Genomic DNA, 26,264 nt, shown 5'->3' with positions numbered 1-26,264 from the left:
ATTCTCAGGAGAGCAACTGGTAGGAGAGATCAGCACCAGTGTTTTTGCCTACCCAAATCTAGAGTGAGATGCATTTTGAAACACTGAAGGACTGTTCTTAGCTTGTTTCCCCCCTCTCCTTGGTTTTCCAAGGGACTCAAGCTATGATCCTCAGTCTCTCTAGCTACTAATTGACCCAACCCACCAGATGTTTCTTGAAAAAGCATTCAGGAGCAGCCAGACCACAGCCACACACAGACAGAAGGGAAAACAGGAAAAGACAGTTTCCCATGCTTCTCATGTGTCACACTATCTGTTGAGCCCCTTCCTTTAACACGTCACCTACCGCAGTGGGATTTCACCGCTGCTGTTGACTGTGGAGGAAACAGGCCTGACTGCAGATGGGAATGAGTGACAGGAGATGGCCAACACCTGCCTCCAACTCTCCCCCAAGGAACCATCCAAGGGAGAAAGTTGTGTCTTTTTGTGACCATTGCTGTTTGTGAAATACCCTCAGGAGAAGAAAGTGACAGTCGCCCCTCACCCTTCCGTCTGCAAGATGTATGGAAGGGAAAAAACATTGAGTTTCTTTTTAAAGGAGTGCATTTCAAATCTCATAGCCAATTAACAAACAGATATTCTGTCTATATTGCTTTAAATCAATGTTTAGCAGCACAAACTGAGGGTCTAACTGGCACAGAATTCAATAGCAAGATCAGTACCCAGCTTAGGACCCTTCTTGTATTTTTATTATCTGAAAATCTCTTTTTGAATGCTTAAGGAAATAGCAACTAAAAAGGTGAATGCCCCAATGGCTGGGTATGGTTATATCCATCCTATGGCCAGACCATCTAGCAACCTCTCCCTGCTGTTTATGATACAAGGGTGAGTTTTAACTATGCTGACAGTGACCACCCCACTAGCTGTCATTCCTGATTTAATGCAGGATGAGGCTTCCCAGCCCCCTGCTCAGCAGAAGGGGTGACTTCTTCTTCTAATCTTTCACTCTTTGGGTGGTGAAGTTGTTTCCTCAGAAGCCGAAGGGAGCTCTGAAACTGCCAGCTCTCACAGGGCTTGGTTGTGCCCACAGTATAGAAGTCAAATCACCATCGCTAATATGGAAACCTGGGTGCTCTTGTCCCTTAGCAGAGTACTTGACCTTTCATCAGGCACAGGGTCCTCCTGCCAGTTAGGCAGGCAGCGAAGGAAACGTATTTGCATAGCATGGTCAGACCAAAGGTTTCTGCGAGTCACCCTGGGGCACTTTTCATTAACAAGTGTTGTTTCCAGTGCTGCTGGAGGATGACAATAAATTGATTAGCCTCTTTAAAATTTCTCATAAAATTGTATTAGCAAAACAGTAAATACATGACACAGGGACCGTAACCACGGGATGTTTACATAATGCCCACTGTGGACGAGTACTAAATACCATAAAAGACCTGAGACCCCCCCCAAAAAGTCCATGAGTTCTGGCTCTCAGAAGGCAGCTAGAGCACCATTGTTGTTGCTGTTGTTCCTCCTCCTCTTCCTCCTCCCCCTCACATTTCAGCTTCAGAGCTGTGCGCTTTGCTGGTGGTTATTGCAATTCCTATTGCTAGGCTTCCGTTGTCAGAAAAGAGTTGAGCCAGGGAAGTGTTCAGCACAAGGCAATCCCCATCTGAAATGACAGAGTCAACACACTCCAGTATCGACCTGGGGGTCGCCTCCCACTTGAGGCGCCTCTGATTCCTGTTGAGCTCCAGCCGGTAGGTGAAGTTGTCGGCTTGGGTGGGTGTGCCGATCAGCATCATCGTGGCGAAGAACTGGGGGTGGCCCTCGTACTTCTCCTGCTTCCTGAGGACCAGCAGAAACTGGTGGCCAAGGCAAGAGTGCATGATGATCCAGTCCGTGGGTGCGGGCAGGTGCATGTCTGTGGCCAGGAAGACAATCTCTGCGCCCTGAAGGATGTTGATGCGGTGGGTCTGCCTCAAGTGGGACACCACCACCTCCAGGTGCCCTTCCCACTGGCAGGAGAAGAGCGGGCACGTGCAGGGAACCAGCTGGGGGTCGTGCACTGCTTCGTGGTGATGGCAGGGAGGAAGGATGCCTTGCTCCGTGGACACCTGCGCAGCTGCACAGCGGGTCGGTGCATACTACGGGAAGAGAGAAATTACATGTGAGAGCAAGTGGGCCAGAAACCAGCGCAGATATGCAAGGTGCAGACCCCACAGACATCAGTCATCCATACTCCACCTAAGGCAGCATCAGTGGGAATGCAGGGAACTCAGCACTCCGAGGATCAGAAGCAGTCCTGACCTGGATCTGCACAGCCACAGGAGAAGGCAGTTGCCTTCTTCTCCAGGAGAAGAGACAAACTGTTTGCGTCATGATAAGTCACTTCAAATGAAAATGATGTATGTGTTTAAAGAGCAATTTCATTAGTTCAGGGGGAAAAATCTGATTAAAAGGAAAAAACAACCCAACAAAGCAAGGACACCATGGGGCATTTTATAGAGTTAAGACTCTCGCTGCTCAGAACAAGGGAATGAAATATGTATGGCATTATTATTCTTTAATGAAACATACGGGCAAATACAGGCATTTTTCCTGAAACAATAGGCTTTATTACATCCATAATTTGTGAAATAAATGTCAGTTTTTATTGTATATGATACCATCACTATTTTTTTCGGTCAATGCATTTGTGCCTAATTGATGCTCTTACCACCATAAATCTTAAATTATTCTCAAAGGTGATTGGATGGCAAATTTAGGGCATTTTTATACTAATTTAAATTTGGATTAAGGTGGGGCAGCCTGCTAAAAAGGCAGCAGCTCTTGCAGAAGAATTCCACGTGAGGACTAAAAAGCAACCTGCTCTGCCTCTCTCAAGTGGATGTTGTTGAAGGGAAATAAGTCTTACTCAGCCAAAAGTGTATTCACATGTAATGTTGTTCAGGAAGAGTAATGTCTCCCCACAGTAACTGTGTGCATAGACAAACCCTAAGGCACAGGCATGCTGGTCATGATTCATCTTACCCAATTTTAAGTACTTACTTCAGCCACCCAAGACAAAAACCTGGTTACCTGGGACTGTCTCTGCAGCCTGTAGAGTGAGGCATCCCTTAGAGTGCAGGACTCAGACCTTAGCTGGAGTAGTTCACCTTCTAAAGGTGACACCAGCTGATGCCAGAGAGACTGAGATCCAGTCTGCCTAATTGTGCCTAAACTTTGGCTGTTTAAACATTTTTTCTCTCTGAACTCCTCTTATAAGGGTACATCTCTTATATCCATTAATAGGAGTACGTACCCATATATGTACATTTTGCTTTAGCACATGTCCTAGGAAGATAAATGTAATTCCCCAAATACCGCTCCACGTCCCCTCATTCTAATATATGTACCCAAAATGACATGAACTATATTATCTTTCTAACACTTAGCAGTTGTTCTCCTCCATGCCACATCCAAGTCATAGCAGATTTGGGATTCTTGAGCAGAGATTTGTTTTATATAGGGCCAAGCATAATCCAATGTAACAGGTGGTAGATTTGCTGCAAAGGGTCCGTTGTCTCATCTCGTTATGGATACCATGAAGCCTTTCAGTACAGCCTTGCTGTAAGCAGTTTTTCCCACCAGAACCCGTACATTTCTTTACAGGATGTTTTGGAAGGCAATCTCTTGGGTAAACTGTCCTAACTCTCAGATGACCAGGGCTTCCTTGCCAACCAGGATGACAATTCCATCCATTCTCATTGTGTCAGTAGCTGCCAAAGGACGTGATGGATAGAGCAGGGTTGTGATTGCTGTTGCTGTGAAATTCATGTCTCTTCCCAAGGCACTGGATGTCAAAGGGAGCTTTTTCTTCTTCCTCTGGCATTTGATATGAAGAATAATTGACTAGTTAAGCCTTACTATTGAAACTGGCAGCTTTTTCTTTTGACAATTATTACTTCAGTAGTACTGTTCTACTTTTCCCTTCCTCATATTTTATTTGTTTTGCTGTATAAAATTCAAGAATATAAACTTTCAAAGAAGATAATGAATTGAGGACAGATAAATGACTATCATGGTCTGGGAAATAAAACAGGTCATTATAAACTAATCAAGGTTTGTGGCTTTAGCTGCCTGCTTATCGCAGTGGGATTACTGGTTCACACTTAATTCTACATTAATTTTTGCATCCCATTAGGATGAAAGTTATGGTTAATTTAAACTCTTTTTGGTGAAGGAGGCTACTGCAATGGCAGATCATAAAAGCCTTTTAAAAAAAATCCCTGAAATGCTAATTGCCTCATAAAATGAATTTTAATCTCCCAATCTAATACAGTGGGTGTGAGCAATTACCTTCTCTCACCAAACTGTTAATGCAACATTAGTGATTATACTAATTAAAACTAATGAACTCATACTCACATGCTGATAAACCTCTTAGCCACTCGACAAGTTCCAGCCTTCTATCAGTTTTATTTAACTCCCCTTTTGGAAGATGAATCTTAAATTAACCTCTTGACTAACATTCAAAATTAGGTTTTGAAATTTGAAGCTTTATAGACTGTATATAATTCTTCTCCAAAGATTACCAGAGTCAGAGAAACCATTTCCACTGAGGATGTAATTGAATTTAGAAATGCATTCTCCTAATTTGAGAAGCATGGGGAGCATGGTAGCTCATTCATCTAAACTGCATCAAAGGTAAGAAAATACAAATATCTTCAAAAATCTCTTTATGACAAACATGTTTCTATGGCTCAGGTACTGGAAAAATAAATTACAATGAGCAACTTAAACAATATATCTTTCTTCTTTCCTAAACTAATGAATGTTTGTGTGCGTAAACATAACTGTGAATTCCCTTTCACAACTCACATTTCTGAAATATTTCCACAAATCACTTCAACAAAGGATTTCTGGTCTAACTTTGTTCAGTTCAGGTTTATTGAAAATTCTGGAAACCCAGCAAAAACCATGTGATCTATTTTTATTCTCTGACTTGGTAAGAACCATCTTCAAAATCTGGCTTCTGAATTGTTCAACACTCCTGTTTCAAAATTCTAAATTTGTATTATTTTGAAAGAAACATTTAATAATTCCCTTTCACAGAAAAAAAAGAAGAAGCCTCAGAGAAAAGTATTATTTTACATTTACTTTTGAGGTATGAGTGTAACTATCAGGGTGTTTGTGCTCTTCTTGGTCATTCATATGGCTGTGAATTGAAATGCTAAAATTGAAATTCAAAACAGGCAATAAATGGTCACCTTGAGTGTATTTAAATGCTTGAATAAATATTTATGAACAGTTATTCCATGTTTAATCTGCTCCAGTGTTTACTTTCTACTATTTATTGCCCGATTACCTAATAAAATTAGGTTTATTATATTGTTGTGTCAGTCCAGTATTATTCTCAATTATCTTTTAGCCTGTTGGCCAGTTTCAATCAAATTGAATGATGGGATGGAATTCTCAAATGCTTTAATTTTCAACCATGTCTGAGAGAAGAGGCACCAGGGTAGAGAAGTATGACCCTTTCATGTCTCCAGGGAGGAACAGCTTGCCACGTGGGCAGTATTACATTGACAGATAGGAGTGAACCTAAACAATGGCAGGTCCCAAATGGATTATAGACACCAGAGAACCCACATGAGACAGTGTCTTTATGAACAGGAGAAAAGGCTTCAGCCAGAGTGCTCCTCATTAGACACAACATAATCTCACTACGAGGCACCAAACCACAGGAAACCAGGCTCTGCTGCTCATAGAAAAATTTCTTTTTAATGATGCAGCTTATTACAGAGCAGCTCTTTTTAAGAACAAGTAATTTGGCAAAGAGCAATTTATAAACACACGGTGCTTTTCTTATGGAAAAAGCCCCCAACCAAACGATGACTAGATTCGGACTGGGACACAGGTTTTCTGCTAAAAATGCAGCAAATTGCTTTAGATGTGACACATTTGTTCTACTTTTGATGTCTGAAGAGTAGGTCCCTAACTCTGAAGACTATCCGCTCCTTTTACAGCCCATGCAGAGCCCTGGAGCGCAATTCATTTGATTCCAAGAGGTGCTGAAGGAACATCCCCTGGACACCCTCTCTACATGCAGACAGGACCAAACCCACCCTCAGCACAGACCCACAGATGTTTTACTGGTTTCTAGACAAGAAACAGAAGGACAACCTTATTTTAGTCAGGAAAGAGCTGTACCTCTGTGGGCTTCTCCTGCTGCGCCAGAGACAATGCAGCCCATGGAGAGAGAAATGGATGCCTGTTCACATGAGGGTGTAAATCCATGGCTCCCTACCATCATTACAGCTCCAATGACAGGATAGAAAATTCAGGGAAAGGATAAAGGGTAGATCCAAGAGTTAAAGATCTCCAAGAGGTAAAGAATACACAAACACATATCAGAGTCTGCAGCAGCCAAGCTGAGGCACCCACCCATGAGAAAGGGCTTTGCTATTGCTCCTTATGCCCTCAGAGACCTTTTGTGTTTGAACTAGTGAAGTCTTCAGGTCAGCTATGGTGAAAATAGTGGAAACAGACTAAGCAACCCACACTGCACTTCTGCTGGTTGAGCTCACGGCCCTGTGGGGTGCAGGCACTGGATACACCACCATCCCTCAAGCCCTGCTTCTCTACTGTGCATTGGCACAGCTTCAGCAGAGAAAGCAAATGCAGCTGCTGCCCTGAGCAGCCAAATGCCCTGCCATTGAAGTTCTGGCTTGAAAATGGTGAATTTGCTCAAAATAAACAGTGCAGAGTGAGAAAGGGTTACAAGCAATCCTCCCATCCCATGGGGGAGGGCCTGGACACTGATGACCTGGAATATAAGGAGGGTGAGTAGCACCACCACATTGTAAAAGAATAAACATTGCTCAGGTCTTCAGAGTAAAGGTTAAGTGTCACCTTTCAGCACTTTCCAGTGTTCCTCACTGTTGTACTGGAAACCTGGATGCCTCATTCATACTTTTACTTACTGTAATGCGTGTAATGTGCAAAAATCAGCCTTTTGCATCCCTGTGAACAGCACCAATGCGTGCCAAGAACACCCCAAGGAAGGAGGACAGGGGCTGGTTCACTGCCCAGTAAATAAGGGTTTCTGACAGCAAAGCAGGTGCTGCAAATAATCATCCTTTTCCAGACACTTCACACCCATGCAACTGCATTTTCTCCAGGGGTCACAAACACTTTGCAAACACTCATTAATTCACCCATTCACTGGGCTCTTTGCTTGGGGCAGTCAGTGGTGTTGTCTGAAGGCCACCACAGTGGGGCTTCTGAGCAGGGCCACATAGAAAACTGCAAAGATGTAAATAAAGCCACTGGACACTCCAGCACAAACCAGAAGACAGTGCTCCCTCTCTACCGCAGTCCAACCTTAGCACACCCTGAGACACTGCAAACTAATCTTCCTCCCAAGAGGAAACTACTCCTTCCATGTATCCAAACTCTTTCCTCTTCATCCACATCTTTCTTGGCTGGGTTATGGTAGGTAAAATGGCAGTATTATTTCTCACTTTGGGGTCAAAGAATTTAGGCACAGAGAGATTAAATATCTAAGTGTACTGACCATATTTTGTTGTCCATCTTATATCACCCAATCCCTGATTTTTCATAGTAGAACTGCCTCCTAGAGCACTTGATATTTTCAAAATCCACCCTCCATTAACCTTGGCTGCAGCTACAAGTGATTTGACTACCTGCAAATCAGGTCTGAGTCTTGGCAAGGCGGGCTTCCTCACAGCTACAGGAACTCCTTAATAACGTGCTATTATTTACCTCATCTCCTCCACCACCCTGCCTGTGACAAGGAACAACAAGAGATACAGTCACCCTGTAGGTAGGCAAGCAACTGGAAATGAGCCGTGAGACCGCAGTGGATTTTTGACCTAAAGATTTCTGCAGACAAGGAGGGGCCCTGGGCTGTAGCTGTGGGATTGCTCTGAGTGAGCAGCTTGCAGGGTTTACAGCAACTTGCAGCAACCGTGGCAACTTCTAGGGTTTCTGCTGAAACAAATCGGCATTTTCTTTGCCAGTGAAATGTGCCATTTTTTCAGTTTTCTTACTGTCTTCCTCCTCTTTCTTGGCTTCTCAGGGACTGACTGCTTCTTCTCATCTGTATGGAAACTGCCTCAAATAATTTTCTAATCCTCAGCTTCTTTCTGCCTCACAAAAGCTTTGCCACCCACTAACATCCACCTCCACGTTACTTACACCCACCTCACAGGGACAGAAGCTCAAAAGAACTACAAAGGTGACATGAAGAAAGTAGTGAGTCTTTTAATCCTGGTCTCCATTTAATTTATCTTCTGCTCTTTTTTAATATGCTAATGAGGTTTTTTAAATCTTTCAGATGAAAGAAAAGAAGAAAAAACCCAACCCCCTCAACTTATTTTGTCAAAAGCTGTACTTCCATATCTGAAATTAAGAAATCCAAGCCAGGGCTCATGTTGGGGATTTATTTAAAATTTTAATTACACAAAATCCTGTTCATTATGAATGCATCAGTTGAATTTCTTAAGTACTGAATATTAGTTGCAGCTTTGGCAGAGGAAGGATTTGTTTTCCCTACTATCAAATGGCAGTGAGAGGACAACTTCAAGCTCATTTTACTAATCTCACTTTGCAAAATAATCAGGCACGACTTGGTGACACAGCGCACAGGATGTGTGAATGGCTGTCCTCATGCTAATTACACACCTCTGAGCATGAAGAGAAAATACAGCTTTAATACATGTCCATGCTGCACAACACACTTGTCTCTATCAGACGAACCTAACTTTTAGATGAAGCCACATATGTATAGAGGTATTTTGGAAAAAAACCCACTGGTTTTGTGATAGATCTAGCAAATCTATGATTCAGCATTTTAAATGTATCCCAGGTGGAAAGAGAGATGTTATTCTCAAATTAAATCCTCCTGCTTTCTTTTCAAAAATCTTTTTCTTCAGCATTAACTGTCATGCACTCCTGAAGTGCAAGCAAAAAACTTCCATAAACTCAACTTTCTTCAATATATTGAAAACAATGTAATTATAATGAAATATAAACAGGATCCACACTAAAACATTTCAGTCCATAGATGCTTTCTGAGAGAGACCCATGGTTGGCTGGAGCAAGGTCATGCTTTCCATCTCTCCAACTTCAAAACTACATTTGATGAACCCTTTCAAGCCCAGATGGACACCAAAACTTCCCATGTTTCAGACTGAAGGGAGATGAACCACCTTGCTGGCTCCCAGCCAATGCTGCAGCAGGGTCATGGACACCCAGGAAAATGATCCCTATTTAGCTGCTGTGTTTGATGGATCTCACCTGAGATCACTTTCCATGCTCTCTTTGAGAAATAAAATACACAGAGTAGATACAGGCAAAACCATGTGCATGGGCAATTTCTGTGGAGCATCCGGCAGTTATTTGCTAGTCAAAATAAAAAGCTACGCTGGAGGGTGGGACATGCCCTTGGGACCTGACTTGCAACTTGTATTCTCTCCGCTGCATTTTAGGACTGGGTGCAGTGCAGGGACAGCAAACCATAGCACAGTGTGTCTGATGCTGCATTGCAACTGCTGATGCACTGGGGCATGCAGATATTTACCATCTTTTCTTTGGACTAGAAGAAGATTTTATGCCTTGATTTAAGCAAAAGTGATGCCTCTAAATGCCATCCCCTTTGGCCGCACAAGGCAAGTATCAGAAGCCAAGGAACACACTACCAGCTCTTTCTCCAGAAGGGCAGGGTGCAACTACTGTTTATCAGCAGCTTGTTCATGAGACACTGCTGATCCTGGCTCTGGGTGAGAGAGTGAGCAGCCCGCATATGTACGAAAGAGATAATCAAAAACCCAGAGTTATCTGAAGATTTGCTTCATCCTTTATCCACTTTGTATTTTGGATAAAGCCTGCTCACAAAATGCAAAACCATTGTAGGCTTTAATTAAAAGTAAAGTGATAAAGCACTTCCAAGCTGCATCTGCTCTGTCTGATAGGGAAGGCAGAGTTCACAAGAGCCCTATATCTGACCTGTTGATTTTGTGGTTTACATTCACACTGAAAAATAAATTAATATGGAAAAGAATTAAAAAAAAAAAAAAGAAAGAAGAAATTATTGCCCACTGTGCTCATAAACTTAGCAGTTCAGACTGCCTCTAAATAACTCGTCATTTGATATTCATTTACAAGTTACTACAGTAACAGCATGTCTCCAAGAGAAGCAGATTTGCTGGTGTCATCTGAGATAATTAGAGCAAATCCACCCTGAGAAAATCAAAATTCTCCCCTTCCATCAGACGATCTCCAGCTATCACAATTACATGGCATGTAAATCCATTAACTGCTCTTTCAGAGATGCATCCCAGGAGTGCCAAAGGATGGCACAAACATTACCAGTCTGCTGGAAGGAGAGAAGGGATGACGTGGTGGTTGTTGAGCAAGCCCGCAGCCTCTCTTGCTGGGACCAGTGTCTCCAACCCCATCTATGCACCCCTCTGGCCAAGGATTTGCTCTGTGGTCTATGTCACATTGCTCTGACAGCTGTCACAGGGCAATGTGCAACTAAGCCTGTGCCAGACAGGTCACAAGGAAGTGCAGACACTGGGCTGGGAGGGAGCACAGGGCTGCCAACCCTGTCTCCCTGTCCTGTCTCTCAGGCTGTGCCTGTGTATACACCTCTGTAGCAGTCACTGAGCAATGTATGAGCCATAAAACACCGACATTTTTAGTTAAGACTTTCTCATGAGGGCTGTTTCTGAGGAAATGCAAGGGTGTCTTAAAGTCATGCCTGTCTCCCTCTTGCTGAGGCATTGCTGGTTCCAGCAAGCAATGGCATTTCAAACCCACCCACAATGGCCTGGTGCGGTGGGGGTCACACTCAGGTTATAGAAGAGGGGGAAATAAATTATTTCCAGCTCAGAGTAACTCTCCGTTCCCCTGCACATCTCTGCCTCTTCTCCACTAATGACCTTCACCTTGCTCTTGCTCTGGGTACCTTGTGTGTAAGTGTGTCACTGAAAGAAAAGTCTCCCTGTTACAAGACGATCCAAAATTCATTCTTATTCCACTGTCAGATGAAAGTTTGTCTTGAATTTGTGTAGTCAAGCTTAAGAAAGGGGAAAAAATCACAAAACAACCCAGAAAATCCATGTGAGCTGTTAGCTTTGGGCATGAAAAACAAATGGCAAGTCTGGATAAATTAATTTAGTTTGTGTAATATATGCGAATTCTTCATTGATACATTCTTTGCAGCAAGGAAAAGGGCATTTCTCTGGGAACACTTGGCTTGTGTCTCAAATACTTCTTTTAATTTTGTGTAAATCATAGCCTGTTCCTTCTTCATCCTCCCCCTCAAATTCTCAAAGAATAGCTCTTCTAGAAGTTTTCTTTGCATGGGGAGGATGCAGGTAGAAAGAAAGAACAGAAAGGAAGGTTCAGCTTAGCCAGAGAAGACAATGTTCCATCGCTATTAAAAGAGTGGAAGATTAAAGGATTTTGTTAAAAAATCCAAAAAACCCCAAAAAAAAAAACTAAAATCCACAACAATCTTCTAAGTTAATATTCCTGCTTATGGAAAGTTACTGTCTATCCAATCCAGGAGAGGTTGAGTCAGTCAGTCTCCATGCTGCGCCTCCTGCAGCACTGCTGTTTTCGGGGGAATGCCCTGGCATCCCCTAGCTTGCTGGCACCTGCCTTCTGACCTCCTGTGCCAGCAGCGAGAGGGAGTGTAGGACCACAGAACCACAGAAGGTTTGGGGTAGAAGGGACCTTTGAAGATCATCTAGTCCCAATACCCTGCCATGGACAGTGACATCTATCACTAGACTAGGTTTCTCGAAGTCCCATCCAAACTGGCCATCAATAATTCCAGGGATGGGGTATACCCACAGCTTCTCTGGACAACCTGTTCCCCTGTCTCACAATCACAGTAAAAATTTTCTTTATTATGTCTAATCTAGACTTGCCCTCCTTCAGTTTAAAACTCTTATTTCTTGTCCTGTTACTACAGGCCTTGGTAAAAAATGTCTCTTCATTGCTTTTATCAGCCTCTGTTATAAACTGAAAAGCTGCGATCAGATCTCCCTGAAGCATTCTCTTCTCCAACCCCATCTCTTTCAGCCTGTCTTCACAGGAGAATTGCTCCAGCCCTCTGATCACCTTCATAGCCCTCCTTTGGATCTGCTCTAACCAGTTCACAACCTTCTCGTGCTGGGAACCCCCAGAGCCCGATGCAATATTCCCGGTAGGGTCTCACAAGAGTGGAGTAGATGGGCAGAATCACCTCTTCTGACCTGCTGGTCATGTTTGTGTTTATACAGACCAGGATATGGTCGGCCTTCTGGGCTGCAAGTGCATATTGCTGAGTCATATCTGACTTTATATGGACAGGTACCCCCAAGTCCTTTTCCACAGGACTGCTCCAAACCCATCCACCACTCAGCCTGTATTGATACCTGGGACTGACCTGACCCAGGTGCAGGGCCTTGCACTTGAACTTCATGAGATTCACAAGGCCCTGCTCCTCAAGCCTGTCAAGGTCCCTTTGGATAACATCTCTTCCCTCAAGTGAATCAATGGCACCACTCAGCTTGATGTCGTCTGCAAACTTGCTGAGGGTGCACTGATCCCACTGCCTACATCATTGATGAAGATATTAAATAGTATTGGTCCCAGGATGGACCCTTGTGGGACACACCAGTCATTACTGGTTTCCACTTGGATATTGATCCATTGACTGTTACTCTTTGGATGCTACCCTCCAGGCAATTCCTTATCCATCTAACCGTCCATCTGTCAACCCTGTACCTCTCTCCAACTTAGAGGTAAGGATATTGCGGGGGATTGTATCAAAAGCCTTAGAGAAGCTGAAATAGATGGCAACCATAGCTCTTCCCTTGTCTGCTGATGCAGTCACTCCATTTAGGAAAGCTACCAAAATATTCAGGCATGATTTGTCTTTGGTGAAGCCATTTGAGCAGTCTCTAATCACACCCCTGCCTTCCACAGGTTTTGACATCTTCCAGGAGGATCTGCTCTGTGATTTTACCAGGCTTTGAGGTGAGGCTTACTGATTGGATATCACCAGGGAATGATGAGGTTGTTCATGGGGAAAACAGGCACAATCAGAGGTGAGAGACCCATTACCCAGCAGAGCTGCAGTCCCTAGAGTCTAGTTATTTTTGAAGTCAGAAATCCATTAGCATAGACTGTGCAGCTCTGGCTGCAGCACCACAGGCTCTTTCTATCAGCCCTGGTCTCTCTGGTTCTCCATTCTAAAATTCCCTACTTCAGTGCAAGTGTAGCACCAGGAAAAGGGGACAGCGGGCCACTTTCCTTATTCAAAGCCATTCTCACTCTTTGATGTCCCTCCTCACACCCTCACTTTTCTTGTGGCAAGGTTTTATGTTTTAACTTCAGCCAGGTCCTCCCCATGCAGGCAGCTTAAAACTGTTCTTATAAACTTGTCTGGATGTAGAGTACTCTATAACTTGCACATCATAAAAGTGAGTAATTTTACAACTATTCTGATACACTTATGGGTTTTGAGGATTTGACAGTGGGGTAGATTTTTAAAATTTATTTTCAGCTTTCTTTAGAGAGCTTTTTAGAGAGCTTTCTGTGTGACATTATAAATGAGACCACTCATTTCATCACTCTGAAGATGTTTCAGCCTTTCCTTCCCAGGATAAACTTCTCTCCTTCTTCCCAAAGGGCTGCACAGAGGAAGTGTAGTTTCTCAGGGATGGGACGGAGGGAACATCTGCTTCCCATCTCTCACACTGAGACAGATGCGAGAGAGGGCAACAGCCTCAGTACCCTCTGAGGGTGCCCTCAGGCCACTGAGATTCCTGCTGCAATCCCTGCTCCCTGTTGGGATGCGACCCTGCAGTGAACAACACGGCTTTCCTGCAAGGAACTGCGTCAGTCGGGGTGAGTAATGTATCCCCTGCTGGTTTCAGATAGGGCTGGGAGAGCTCCGGGCAGCCCTCCAGGATCAGGCTTAACAAGCAGGAATGGCTGTGTGGTGTTTTGTGCAGTCTGTCTTGACAAAAGCATGAAGAATGGGTGAAGTGACTGTGAGAGGGACACCCACACTCCCAGGAGGAACCACTCAACTGTTTCTACAACTTCACCAGCAGCTTCTTGCTCAGTGAAGGCTGTTAGGTACCTTTATGCCCCTGTCAACAGAGCTTCCATCTGTTTTTAAACCCCTTCTTTTCCCTCCTTTGTACCCTATAAGTGTGCAGTGGTGGCTTACCCTGTAATTTCCAAATCCACAGTGAGTCCATGCTAATTCAGAATAATATCTTTTAGACCCATGGGGTTTGCAAAGACTTTGAGGATAAAGATAATATTCAGCAGAAGAACCACCTGTGACAAACAACTGGCTAAATTTTGGGCAGAATTTGCCTCATCTAAATGTATATGTCTAAAAGATCAACATGTTCAAATCTGACCTGCTCATCTGAAGCTCCCTTAATAACAGAGATAAGATGTACCTTCACAGAGAAATTCGTCATCCCTGTCTTGAATGTGTCCATCTTCAGGGAAAAATGAAATTACCCTGAGCACCTGCAGGAGATGTTCACTTCTCTTCCATGGCTGGGAAGTGGAGCTGAGGTCACTGGCCCACAAGTGGACATCGGGCTTGCAAAGTTTCACCACGTTCAGTATATCAGGAGAGTCACTCAGACTCTGAGTAGCAAGGGTGTCAGGACACAGCCACTGAGACTGTTTAATGGGTGATTATGAGCTGCCTATTTGCTTAATGCAGAAAATCCCTTGAGCTGACACATTTTCTTCCCAGCTAAGGGCTGGTCATCTTAATTTTCAGGCCTCTAGATTTAACAGTGAAATAAAACTAATTTACAGCTCTTGCCATTAGGACGACAAATTTTCATCTCTGTCCTTTGGGTGAGATGCACTATAACAAATGAATGATTACTGACCCATGATACCTATTAGAGATTGCAGTTGGGTCATCTCATCTGTTGTTTTAACACAAGAAATTAAGAGCCTAGCAGGGCTATGACAAAAATTGAATTGATAATGAGATGAACACTGCCTTTACCACAGGCTCTTTCTAGAATTACATGTGGGAAAAGCTCAGTGCCAACAGGACCTCGAGCTGTGGGCCCAAATTGTAGAGCCTAGCAGGACTTTCCACTTGCACAGGCTTCCTCCCATTGCTACCTGGAAGTGCAATCTAGCTGCCATATACCAGAATTCATAGAGGCAAAGCAGCAGTTAGCCATGTGCTTACTTGGCCCTTTTCCCTCTGTCATTGCCTGCAGCTAAATTGCCCACCAAGGAGGTTTTGAATCAAAAGGAGGTAAGTGCATAGGACAGTTTGCTCCCAACAGCAGCCACCGTGACAGACTCCTGTGTTCTTAGTCTGATGCTGATTGAAGACCAGTCCCTGCTGTCAAGTAACAAAGCTGGTCTCCTTCGAAAGCATCCTCAGTGCAGGGAAACCAATAGCTTCCAAGATTTAGGGGAAATATTGAAGAATGGATAACCTGACTTTGAGCTGTGTGAAGGCAAAATTAGACCCTAGGAATTCTGCACAGTCTCAAGCTCAAGACACACATATTTGGCTTCTTCTCAGACCCTCCTGCCCCCAGACAGATTGTGGAGCCATCACACCTGCACAACAGCACCCACCCTGGTCTGAGCCTGTGCTCCAGCTGCACCCTGGGTCAGCCTTCCCTGATCCAACAGCATTGCTCTCCTCCCTGCAATCTACCCTGACTCTCCAGCCTTTCTAAATTGCGTGACACAGTACCCTGGCCTTGTCTCACATACTGAAGGAAAGAAAATTGTAATAATTGCCTGCCACTTAATCAACTAATAGTCATTAGTTGACTTGTTGTTGTTTTGTTGTTCCAGTCTTAAGATGAAAAACTGTCCCATTGTCTTTCACTCCTAGAGGTCTGTCCGCACTGTCACAGAGCAAATCTGCAGACACAGAAAGTACCACCTCTACTTTGCTTTCCACATGAGCTTTCTCCCCATTTATTTCTGCTGCCTATTTTACATGAAGATTTGCTTTAGCTTTCAGGCTTGCTCCAGCACCATTCGCTAAAATTATATCAAGTATTGATTGTAACAGATATATTACGGGGCAATGTTATTGAGGATACATTAAGTAAATGGAGGAGCAGACCCATGCTGCTTTCTTCCTTTCACCAGAATGGCAATCAGCAGCAGCAGAGCTGTACAGGGTCTGAAACAGCTGTGGCTTGAACCAGCCAGAGATCATCCAAATTAATAGATTGTGGAGAAGACTGGGTGCTGTGTTAAGTGCTGTGGGCCTGGTAGTGCCCTTGCGTACAGAGTGCATACATAGATGGTCTTGTGAAATGAGAATGGTTTAAAGAAAAAACCCTTGTAATTCAAGGTCCTCAGCATTCTGGTGATCTGCCATACTGATCCACATTTCACAGTCACTTCTTACCGCTCAATATTTAATTTCCTTTGTACTTAGAAAGGTGCCAAGCCCAGGTGACAGTGATGTCTGACTACTATTTTTCAAGTCATGTAACTCAGGCAATGAAGTAGAAAGGACAGTAAGAGAACAGCAAAGGGGAGGCATAGTCACAGCTCCAGATGGTGGACATTAGGGTGACACTGGTAGAAGATGAGAGGAGAATGAATGTTTCAGGATGAGAAACTGAGGTTAAAAAGAGTGTTAAGAAGAATTCTTTGCATTAAAATAGGCAGCAAGGTAACCTACAACTCTTTTTTAAGAGTCGCATGTGAAAATGAACATTGGTGACAGTGGTATTAGCCCAAACTGACTTGCAAATGTCCTTTTGCTGGAGCTCCTTGCTACTGACCTTACACAGATGACTGCAGTTAAAGGAATGCAGGTGGAAAATTTAGAAAAGACTGCATGGAATAGCATCAGGATTGAGCTAAACCATCTGTAGCCATAGAGTGGCAGAGTTACAGCTAAACTTACTTCCCAGTTTGGTCTGGCATTGTCCTGAATCTGGTTTCACTTGGTTATTTCTGTCCATTGCCTGTAAAGGGAGTTGAGTGGAACACATCTGAATTTCCCACACCCAGAGGTGGCTCAGCATGTGCAGGCGAGAGGTAAAAATCCACATCAGGGGAGTTTGTGTCCTGCTTCCCAAGCTCTTGAAGGTTAATGGCTCCACAGAGACTGTCAGCCTTCAGGGACTTCTTTTGACACTTTTCCTAAGCACTTGGTCATTTGAAAGTGAAAATAATAAGCACTTTCCTGTGAAAGGCTTCTTCTTTTGGCATCTTATGTCAAGATGCAGTTGCATGTCAGGTATGTGTTTGTTTTCATAATGCACTATGTAAAAAACCTCTCTTCCTTCAAGAGCACATTTTGTCAGCAGCTCTTTTGGACTGATTTCAACTCCTCAGCCGTACTGCAGCCCTTCTATGTCTAGAAGAGGGCATTCAGGTTTTACCTTCCCTGTCAGCTGCAGAATCACACCACTTTGCAAACTGCCCTTGAAATCAATGCGGTTGCTATATTAGAAATACTTAGCACATAAATTGTAGGACATGAGGCAGTGCGTGTAACAAGGCGTGATAACCATGCACCAAACCTGCTGTACAAGCTCATTTCAAAATCTAGCACAGACTCCTTGCTCTTCCACTTGCTTGGTTCAGAGCTTTAAGGAAGGGCATGCTTGTGAGCATGCATTGCTAACCACATCCAAACTCCAGTCAGTCAGAAATGGGGCTGAGCTTTCTCACACATTGTATTTTTTAATGCTGATATGCCCACACTGCAGGCTTGATGTTAAAATGAGCTTTCCCACCTAATTTGTTCACTTTCACCTGAATCTGAGGATGTTAAAGTGGTTAAAGAACAATAAAATGGGAATGGAAGTCTCGTACCCCCATTTCAGCAGGTGCCTCCGCAGGGCTTGATCGTGTGCACAGCGATAAACACTTACCAATGGGCATCTCACCCTGGAGTAGTGAGAAAGTGAGTGAAAGAATGGGAACTGAATGTGCAAGTTTACATATACCCAGGCATTTGACCTTGAAAAAGGTGCATCCAGAAGGTGTTTTGGTTTCCAAACCTACCAAGAAAGGCTACATCTATGCGTGTAACTATTAAAGGTGAATCTTCTGTTTCACAAAACTGAGCCTATAAAAAGATGAACTCATTTACCAGGGAAAGACTTTCTATGCAAAAAACCAAAAGTCTCCTTGAACATGCCAAATTGATTTCTTCGTCTTCAAGCACGAATATCAATTAAGCAGAGGTTATGTCCTAGCTTAAAAGTAGAGTGAGATTTATGTGAACCATCAGTTTCAGTTACAGGGAATTAATTTTAAGTGTATACTGTAGTCATAGGAGTGCATTATTTCCTGTCATGTCATTTGTTTCCTGATATCGACACTCTGGAGCAAGGGTATCTCAAGTAAACTTAGCTTCTCATTATATATCCAAATCCCATCCACACAACTGCAGACACCTGGTGAGGGGTCACACTCAGTTGAACATGCTCAGCTGTGGGCAGGTGACATCATGATTCAGTGGAGGCACCTCAAGGTTTTGTAGACATCACTGGTAGCGGAGCTGCGGCTCCTGGGAAAAGGGCAGATGCTGAGTGGCCAGAATGAGTCCCATTTGCACCGGAGTGGTCCATTTCTCACTTGGCTGTTTTACTGTTGTGCCACCCTCATTATTTCTGCTATTGCTTTTTCTCCGGCACTGAGCATGACAGGTACCTTGAAAAAACACTGTATAGAAAGGGTGAACCACATAAACCCAAATTCTTAGCTGAACAAAGCCAGAACAGATCCACTGCAGCCATTCCACAGAGCTGAGCTGCTATGAACAGGGAGACATGGGGACAGCAGAGGCTTTCACAGTTTGTGTGCTGATGTGAAGGAAGATAAATTTAGAATTGAGCCCTAGTTTCTGTGGATTGTGTTTTGCAGGAGACAGAAAAAACAGGCTGTGGTTCACTGTTTCCATAAGAGACATAGGTATGGAATCATATTTCTTCTATCCCAAGATGCTTGTGTTTTTGCCTGTATGACGACCTTGCTTCAACAGAAAGAGTGGAAGGGGATCCCTGCTTCAATCTGTTTCACCACTAGGGCACTTCCGTGGGAGATGCAGCTCCCTCTCTTTTGAGAGAAACTTCTTATTTGTTAAGTTGCTCTGTAAGCAATGGATGAAACACAGACTGAAAGCTGCTGCTAGGGAACTGTGTCTTTTCCTGTCCTCTAGACTGTCAGTCTGTGCTGGGTACATCCAAAAATTAAATACAGGATCTAGTCCATTGGGGAGCATGAGATTATTTGATTTTGCACCTGGGGAGGTACAAGTGGGAGACACAGGGCTGAGCGAGATGGTCCAGGGACATCAGCCCTGGGCAAAGAGGCACACTGGGTACATTTACATATTTTCAGTGGCAGCTTTGGTGTACGGTAGCAGCTCTTATTGTCTCTAAGTGATCAGATGAGTCTTTTGGAGTCAGTGACCAAATAGCCTCTAATTGTATTTTAGGAGATAGATCCTGCCCTGGGTCCCCAGCTGGTCATGTTCATGAACAGGTAAAGGAAATAGCACAATTTTCTCCCACACTGACTAAGCCAGCATCCCTCATGGGAACTTATCCATCCCCTATTTACTAGGGGACCACTGAAAACGTGGGGTATCTCAGTCTATTGACTACAGAGAATTACTCTGCTCTGTAGGGGCAGGTAGATAGGTAGCAACTCCAGGATTCAAGAAGAAAAGCACCACCTTGGGAAGATATAAAATCCTAGATGGCAACAAAGAGATTTGGAAACTGGAAACTCAGCAGCACTGAGAATGTGTCACAAGTGCAAACCTTCCCTGTCTGATGGCTGACTACTTGCCCAGCAAGGATTCCTCAGGTATCTTACGAAGGCACTGAGCATTCTAATGCTTAGCCTGGCAACACATTAAATCCCAGCTATCCCTTGTCTGTTCCAACAAATAAATAACTGTGTTATACTTCAAAGTTGTGGGTATTCTGCTTACAGGATCTCTCTGTACATAGCAAAAGGTGCCTGAACAAAGTGACCTAGAAAGGGACAGTTACTGTTTCCTCTCTGCAGTACATAAAGCCAGCATGACCAGTAGAGGGAAATCTGCTTTCTTTGTTCTTGTCCTCCCTCTTAATTGTTGTCATGTCTCCACCTAATGAGAATGAAACACTTCCATTGTTATTTGTTGGTGTTGAAGTTTACCACAAAGGCATATGGGTAAAAAACACAGCCAAAGTTGTATTTTACCTGTACACACATGGAAAGTGATGTATGTAGTACATGATGCTGTGGACTCTTTAAGGGCAAACATTCAGATTTTAGTAAGAGCCACTCAAAATATCTTTGAAGATGTGGACAATTCTGGTAGTGGAAGGCAACAGTCTATTGGGCTAGAGTGTCTACGATCTCAAAAAAAGAAATCTGGTTAAAGCTTTGTGTTCTATGTCTCAAAGTTTTGACATCACTGAAAGGGTTCAGAGACAACAAGTTTGATTCACCTTACCTGACATCTGAGGTTCACAGACATCTGCCCATTATCTAGTCAATATAGGACCTCCCAACAGTCAAAGTAAATAGCACGGACTCACCTTGTGATCTGCTTTTGCATCTGCTCTAGGCATGCCTATTTCTCTCCACTGGGTAAAATGGGGCTCTCCATCTAGTCAGGCATCTTCTATATTTGGCACCAGAAAAGAGCAGTGTGCAAGAAGGCGGGAGTCACTGAGAGTGTGGAGTGAAATCAAATAAGGAGTACTGCATCCAACTTGAATGGAATTAACTTTCTTCACAGAAGCCCTTCTGGTGCCGGACTTTGGATTTGTGACCAGAACACAAATCAATGTGCTGGTCAAAGACAAACATTTTAGTTATTGCTGAGAAGTTCTTGCACAACATCAAGGTTTCTGTTTATCACTCTGGTTCCTCCCAACAAGTTTATTGGGGTTGGTCGAGAACTTGGGAAGGGACACAGACAGGACAGGTGACCCCATGATCAAATGCACATTCTGGAATGTCATATTCGTCAATAAATTGGGGAGAGGGTATTCTTTTCAAAGTAGTCTTTGCTTGGAGACCGGCTGGACACTGGTTTGCTGGTGGGAGGCAGCAAGTGACTGTATTTGCATTACCCATTCTTTGTTTTCTCTCTTTTTTCTCTTATTAGACTGTCTTTAGCTCAAGATTTCAGTTTTTCTCACTCTGATTCTTTCCCCCAACCTGCTGGTGAGGAGTAAGCAAGCAGATTGCAGGTGCTTAGCTGCTGGACAGGGTTACCCCACCACAAAGGGCAAAAAAGCCAGAAGTGGAGCAACTGCAGTAGGAATAGAGTAACACCATCTTTTGGAAATTAGTTTGTTTGTGACATCTGATGGGGAACTACAGAGGAGGGAAGTGGTGATTTACACGCCAGAGCCAGATGAGAATGCCCATATGAAAGCTTAGCGGTGTTTCTCTCCACCCAGGCCTGCTGTAGGTGAACGCAGCAGGAGAGAACTGCTCTTCTCTCTAACCCTTCCATATACACCCTTGGTGTGAGGCTGTCCCAAAACAGAGCTGATGTGGCCTGACCACAGGTACGTTCAGCATCACTTGTATCACGTGTATCTACTCCAATGGGCTTCATCCTACAGCTCTGCCCTTCCCTCCCTGCTGATCCCTCCCCACTCTGTGGCACATAGCTCTGAAACTCTCTTGACCCCACAGCCCACACAGACCCTGCAGCCTGCAACTTGCTGCCCATGATGTTCCCTGTACTTGCAGCCAAATCTTGGCCCATTGGCCAACACTGCAGCAACAGGGCTTTAGAACTTTCTCCCTGTTTCAGTTGCTATTATTATTTCACACAGCCTCCTCACAGTGTGGGAGTATCACTTTTACTTCTTTTTCTTTTACGTTCCGAGTTCTTTTACTCAGAGTTTGGATTGAGACTCGCAGGAGAGCGAGTATTCTTGTTCAGACTTAGTTGTTTATTATATCTTATCAGTAACACAGCTGCACAGCGTGTGCCTCTTTGTTGGCAGGGTGGAAAATGGCCATGAGTTTTAATTTTCCAAGCTTTTTAAAGTCTAAACTAACCAATTATGAGATATGTTTTTACTTACAATCCAATTACTAACTTTTCATGTTCTGCAGTGCGGTACTTTTGACCCAATGACAGAACATTCAGATTTGTGAAGAAGGAGAAGAAAGAAGACATAAATCCACACCCAAAATCCTCCATATTGTAACCTATTATTACCTTTATCTTCTAAACCTAATTTTCTACATTTCTACATATTTCACCCAGTGATATAACTTTTAATTACACAGCAACAACCTCAGTGTTATCACACAATTTAGGAAACTTTTCCCAGGGTTTTGGATCGAATACAGTGTACTTCTGAGGATCACTGCCTCTCAGCACTGACAGGCTGAAACTCTCAGAATCCAGGGTTCCAACATGGGAGCACCCTGGTGTTTTCTGACCTTAAGCTAAACTTCCTTATGACTGCTGTAACTTCTTGTCTGGTTCTGTGTGACATGAAAAGCTTAGGAACTCTGGAAGCCAAATGTGTTGTGCCAACGCTTCTGCAGCTTGCTCTCGGTGCACTGGGTTTCTTGTGCTCCTCCACAGCACTGAGGTGAAGCTGTGATAGATCAGATGTGATGGGTGCAACCTCAGTGACCAGGTTTAGGAGCCTCTTTCTGTATAAAGTGCACTTGTGGAAATGTGGCAGCCCATTGCTTCCAGATAAATGCAGATAAATAAGGAAAGACTGAAGTGAGTTGCCCTCCCCTGCCTTAGGATGTGATGAAGGACACAGCATTAACAAGCCTGCTTGCCGCCACGATAACATTTCTGAGCACGGAGCCAGCGCTGGCACCCTCAATGTCTCCGTTCCCTACCTCCTCGGAGACAAATTGACCCTGCCTAAGTAAGAAAGGACTTTCCTAATCACATTAGGATCAGTTTAGATGGCAGAGAGGGTAACAAAATTAGAGCTTTTAAACCATTATCTCTTCTTAATGAACATCTGCGTTGGTACAAGCCCACGGAGAGTTAAGGAAAGCTGAGCTATGTCTGATCTCATTACAGCTTTAAAAAACAAAATATGTTATGGAGAGCTGATCCATGGCTGTAAGAAAACCATCAGTCTTTTTTTAAGTGGCAAGAAAGGGCTTTGCTCAAGCCCAGAGTGGCTATATTCTGATTCCTGATTTAAAAAATAAAATGATCTTTGATGCTGCAAATCTTTTCCTAGGTCCCTTATGCAAATTAATATATACACACATACCTAGTCAGGTAATGTGTCTATAATTTCATATTATATGTGTCATGCCATAGCATTTTAATCCTGTTGTTTGCATCTTGTTTGATGCAGTAATTGTTGTAATATTTTACATAATCAGAATTAATATGTTGTATGGAGATGCCAGGGAGCGTGTCTGATCTGCTCGCTCCAACAGCAATAACTGAAGTGATGTTGTTATTGTACTCAGAGGGAAACGTGAACTCTGCAGAAAAACTGGACTGGATGAAACAGCCTAGGACTGGATTTTGGCTAATGTCACATAGACACCTGTATGGCAGGTCATACAGTGGTCAAGAGTTTTACTGTGCAACGTTTCTCTTAAAAGCAGTAGATGGGAACTGTGCACATATTTCTTAGAAGCACTAAATTGTTTAAATTAGAAAAGACTTTTAATATCATCGAGTCCAGCCATTAACCCAGCACTGCCAAGACTGCCATGAAAGCACATCCCTAAACACCACATCTACATCTCCTTTAAATACCTCCAGAGATGGTGACCCAACCACTTCCCTGGGCAGCCTGTTCCAATGCTTGACTACACTTTTAGGGCAGAAGTTTTTCCTACTATCCAATCTAAACCTCCCCTGGCACAACTTGAAGCCATTTCCTCTTGTTCTGTCTCTTGATACCTGGGAGAAGAGACTGACCCCCATCTGTCTCCACCCTCCTTTCAGGCAGTTGTAGAGAGTGATAAGGTCCCCCTGAGCCTCCTTTTCTTCAGGCTAAACACCCCCAGCTTCCTCAGCTGCTCCTCATCAGACTTGTGCTCCAGACCCTTCCCCAGCTCTGTTGCCCTTCTCTGGACAAGCTCCAGCCCCTCAAAGTATTCCTTGTAGTGAGGGGTCTAGAACTGTACACAGGATTCAAGGTGCAGCTTCACCAGTGCTGAGTACAGCGGTATGATCATGGCTTAACATAAATTAGAAAGAAAATAGGACTTCCTGCTGACTTATCAAAGTATAATTTACTGTTAAAAATCACCCTCCTTTTATGCATATGTGTCCATAAAAAAATAAAACTCCTGCTCATCCACACACCTGAACAATCAGTTCACTCCCCGGTTCTCTTTGCACCACCCTAGCTATGTCTCTCCAAGGTGAAATTGCTGTGCTGGGAGCTAACCCTAACCAGCTGAAAAAGTCATTTGTATTTAGCTTCAGGACAGAGGTTACTTCCCATGCCTCTTTTATTTACACATAACCCACCAATCTTAGATGTTGATACTGTGCAAACATTACTTCTGCAACGCATTTATGTTGATGTTTGTGAGGGCATATGTGCTGCCTGCACACACACACACACACACACACACACATCTCCTTCTTTCCTGCAATTTGGCAGAAACCTGAGTCTAATTTTGAAATGTCACACCTCACATATAATCCCCCAAAAGAGTTTGCAATGCAGATCCCTTCAGCGGTCTGGTTCACAGCACATCCCTAAAGCCAGTAATATTGGTAACAGCCTGAGATGGGAGAGCAAAATATTTTAAGCCAGCCTCACCACTGAAGTCTTTTATGAAACTACTCTCTCCATCTACATTTAATTGCTACCTAGCTTTTGGCCTCATTAAATTCCAGATAATTAATCCCCAAGTACTAGATTTTCACTCTGCCCCAAGACACTTCGACAGGTTTTCTTAGCAGTGGCCCTGAAATGATTATTTCCTGCTCCCAGTGCTGAACATGCTGTCTCAAGCAGTTTGATGCATGTCCATTAACAGCAGACCACTTGGCTATACTAAGAGCAAGAAAAAGACAGGAGAAAAGTAGAAACCTTGCACTATCATCAGTTTTTCTGTGTTCGGGTGATGAGAGAAATGCAGATTTGTCTACTTCCAGGACAATTACTCTGCTGCTCTCCAGGGAGCTCAGTCTGCAGAATGGCCAAAGAGCCAGGCTGAGCTCCAGAGCTGCTGCCATGCACCTTTCATGCCTTGAGATTGTTACCTGCCCATCCACAGGGAAGAGAACAAAATCAGTCCCTACATTTTGGCACTGAAACCATCTCCCACTTGGACTATCCATTCTCCATTTCTGATTCAAAGGTGGATAAATGAAATGAACACAATGTTTTCCCAGTCATTCAAAAGGAACATAAAACTTAGCTGCAATTTAATCCTAAGTAAATTCTACCACAGACTTAATTCAATCAAAACTTCTCTCTTCCTCTTAAGTAATCAGCAGAAGGCATTTTTTGTAGGTCTCCCCTGCATGACCAGCACCAGCAGAGGCACAGCTGGAAGGCAGCATCCCACAGGCACTGCCCAAGCACTGCCCTTGGGGACAAACAGAGGCATCTTGCATGAAATTTGCACTTTCGCCCTCAGGCACTCAACAGTGTCTTCATTTTTTTCTATTTTGTATAACAAGTTTAGTACAATCTTGAGATGATGCAGCACAGACTTGAAAGTAACTTTCTTTATTTATTTTCTAGACTGCTTGGGCTAGCAAAACAGGCCTGCCAGGAGCTGGGACGTTCTCACAAAGCCCATGGACTTCCGGGTGAGATAAGGAATAGTGTTTGTGCTTCAAAGGACACCTTTTCCTAACTATAAATGCTATCAGTTTACATTTAATTTTCTTCTTTTTTTAGCACTGTATTGCTGTTTGTTGCATGTAACAGGTGCCTGGACTGATTATCTCCAAAACCAGGATAATTAATGGCTTTCTGTAACTTCAACATCAAATGTATTTTGATCAGCTTTAAAAAAAGTCCCCTCTTTCAGCTAATGGGAGGTGTGAACCTCTAAGTGCTGAGCCCGTGAGACTTTCCGTGACTTCAGAAGAGGTTTCATCTCTCATTCCACAAAATTACTGAGAACATCTTAATGAAAAAAGAAGAGACTGGAATTTTCTCTTTTCTGTGTCGCAGATCTTGCTTTAACTTAAGAAAGGCCTTGGTTTTTCCAGCTCTAAAATGCAGGTGACAATATTTATAAGCCTACTGGGAGTTTCTACTTGAGGGACATTTTATGGAAGCCTGGCTATTTTCCAAAGACAA

The 26,264-nt window shown here is 43.5% G+C and overlaps 1 protein-coding gene and 1 long non-coding RNA gene across 4 annotated transcripts in view; one reads left to right on the top strand and one right to left on the bottom strand.

Annotated features, from left to right (window-relative positions):
- Window positions 1-1,304: 1,304 nt before the first annotated feature.
- SIAH3 (siah E3 ubiquitin protein ligase family member 3) overlaps window positions 1,305-26,264 on the bottom strand; it is a 65,956-nt gene continuing 40,996 nt past the window's right edge. For all 3 annotated transcript variants that reach the window (XM_048295321.1, XM_048295320.1, XM_048295322.1), the window contains one exon: window positions 1,305-2,114. In XM_048295321.1, coding sequence (XP_048151278.1) covers window positions 1,521-2,114 — 594 coding nt within the window. In that variant the 3' untranslated portion in view covers window positions 1,305-1,520. The remainder of the gene's footprint in view (window positions 2,115-26,264) is intronic.
- On the top strand, window positions 12,803-25,763 carry LOC125321901. Its single transcript, XR_007201756.1, has 3 exons — window positions 12,803-13,008; window positions 13,663-13,881; window positions 25,698-25,763. It is a non-coding gene; the product is annotated as an uncharacterized LOC125321901 (long non-coding RNA).

Source organism: Corvus hawaiiensis, chromosome 2 (genome assembly GCF_020740725.1).
Source record: "Corvus hawaiiensis isolate bCorHaw1 chromosome 2, bCorHaw1.pri.cur, whole genome shotgun sequence".
Classification (NCBI taxonomy): domain Eukaryota; kingdom Metazoa; phylum Chordata; class Aves; order Passeriformes; family Corvidae; genus Corvus; species Corvus hawaiiensis.
Note: the sequence above shows the minus strand (reverse complement) of the source record. Positions and strands in the feature narration are given on the sequence as shown.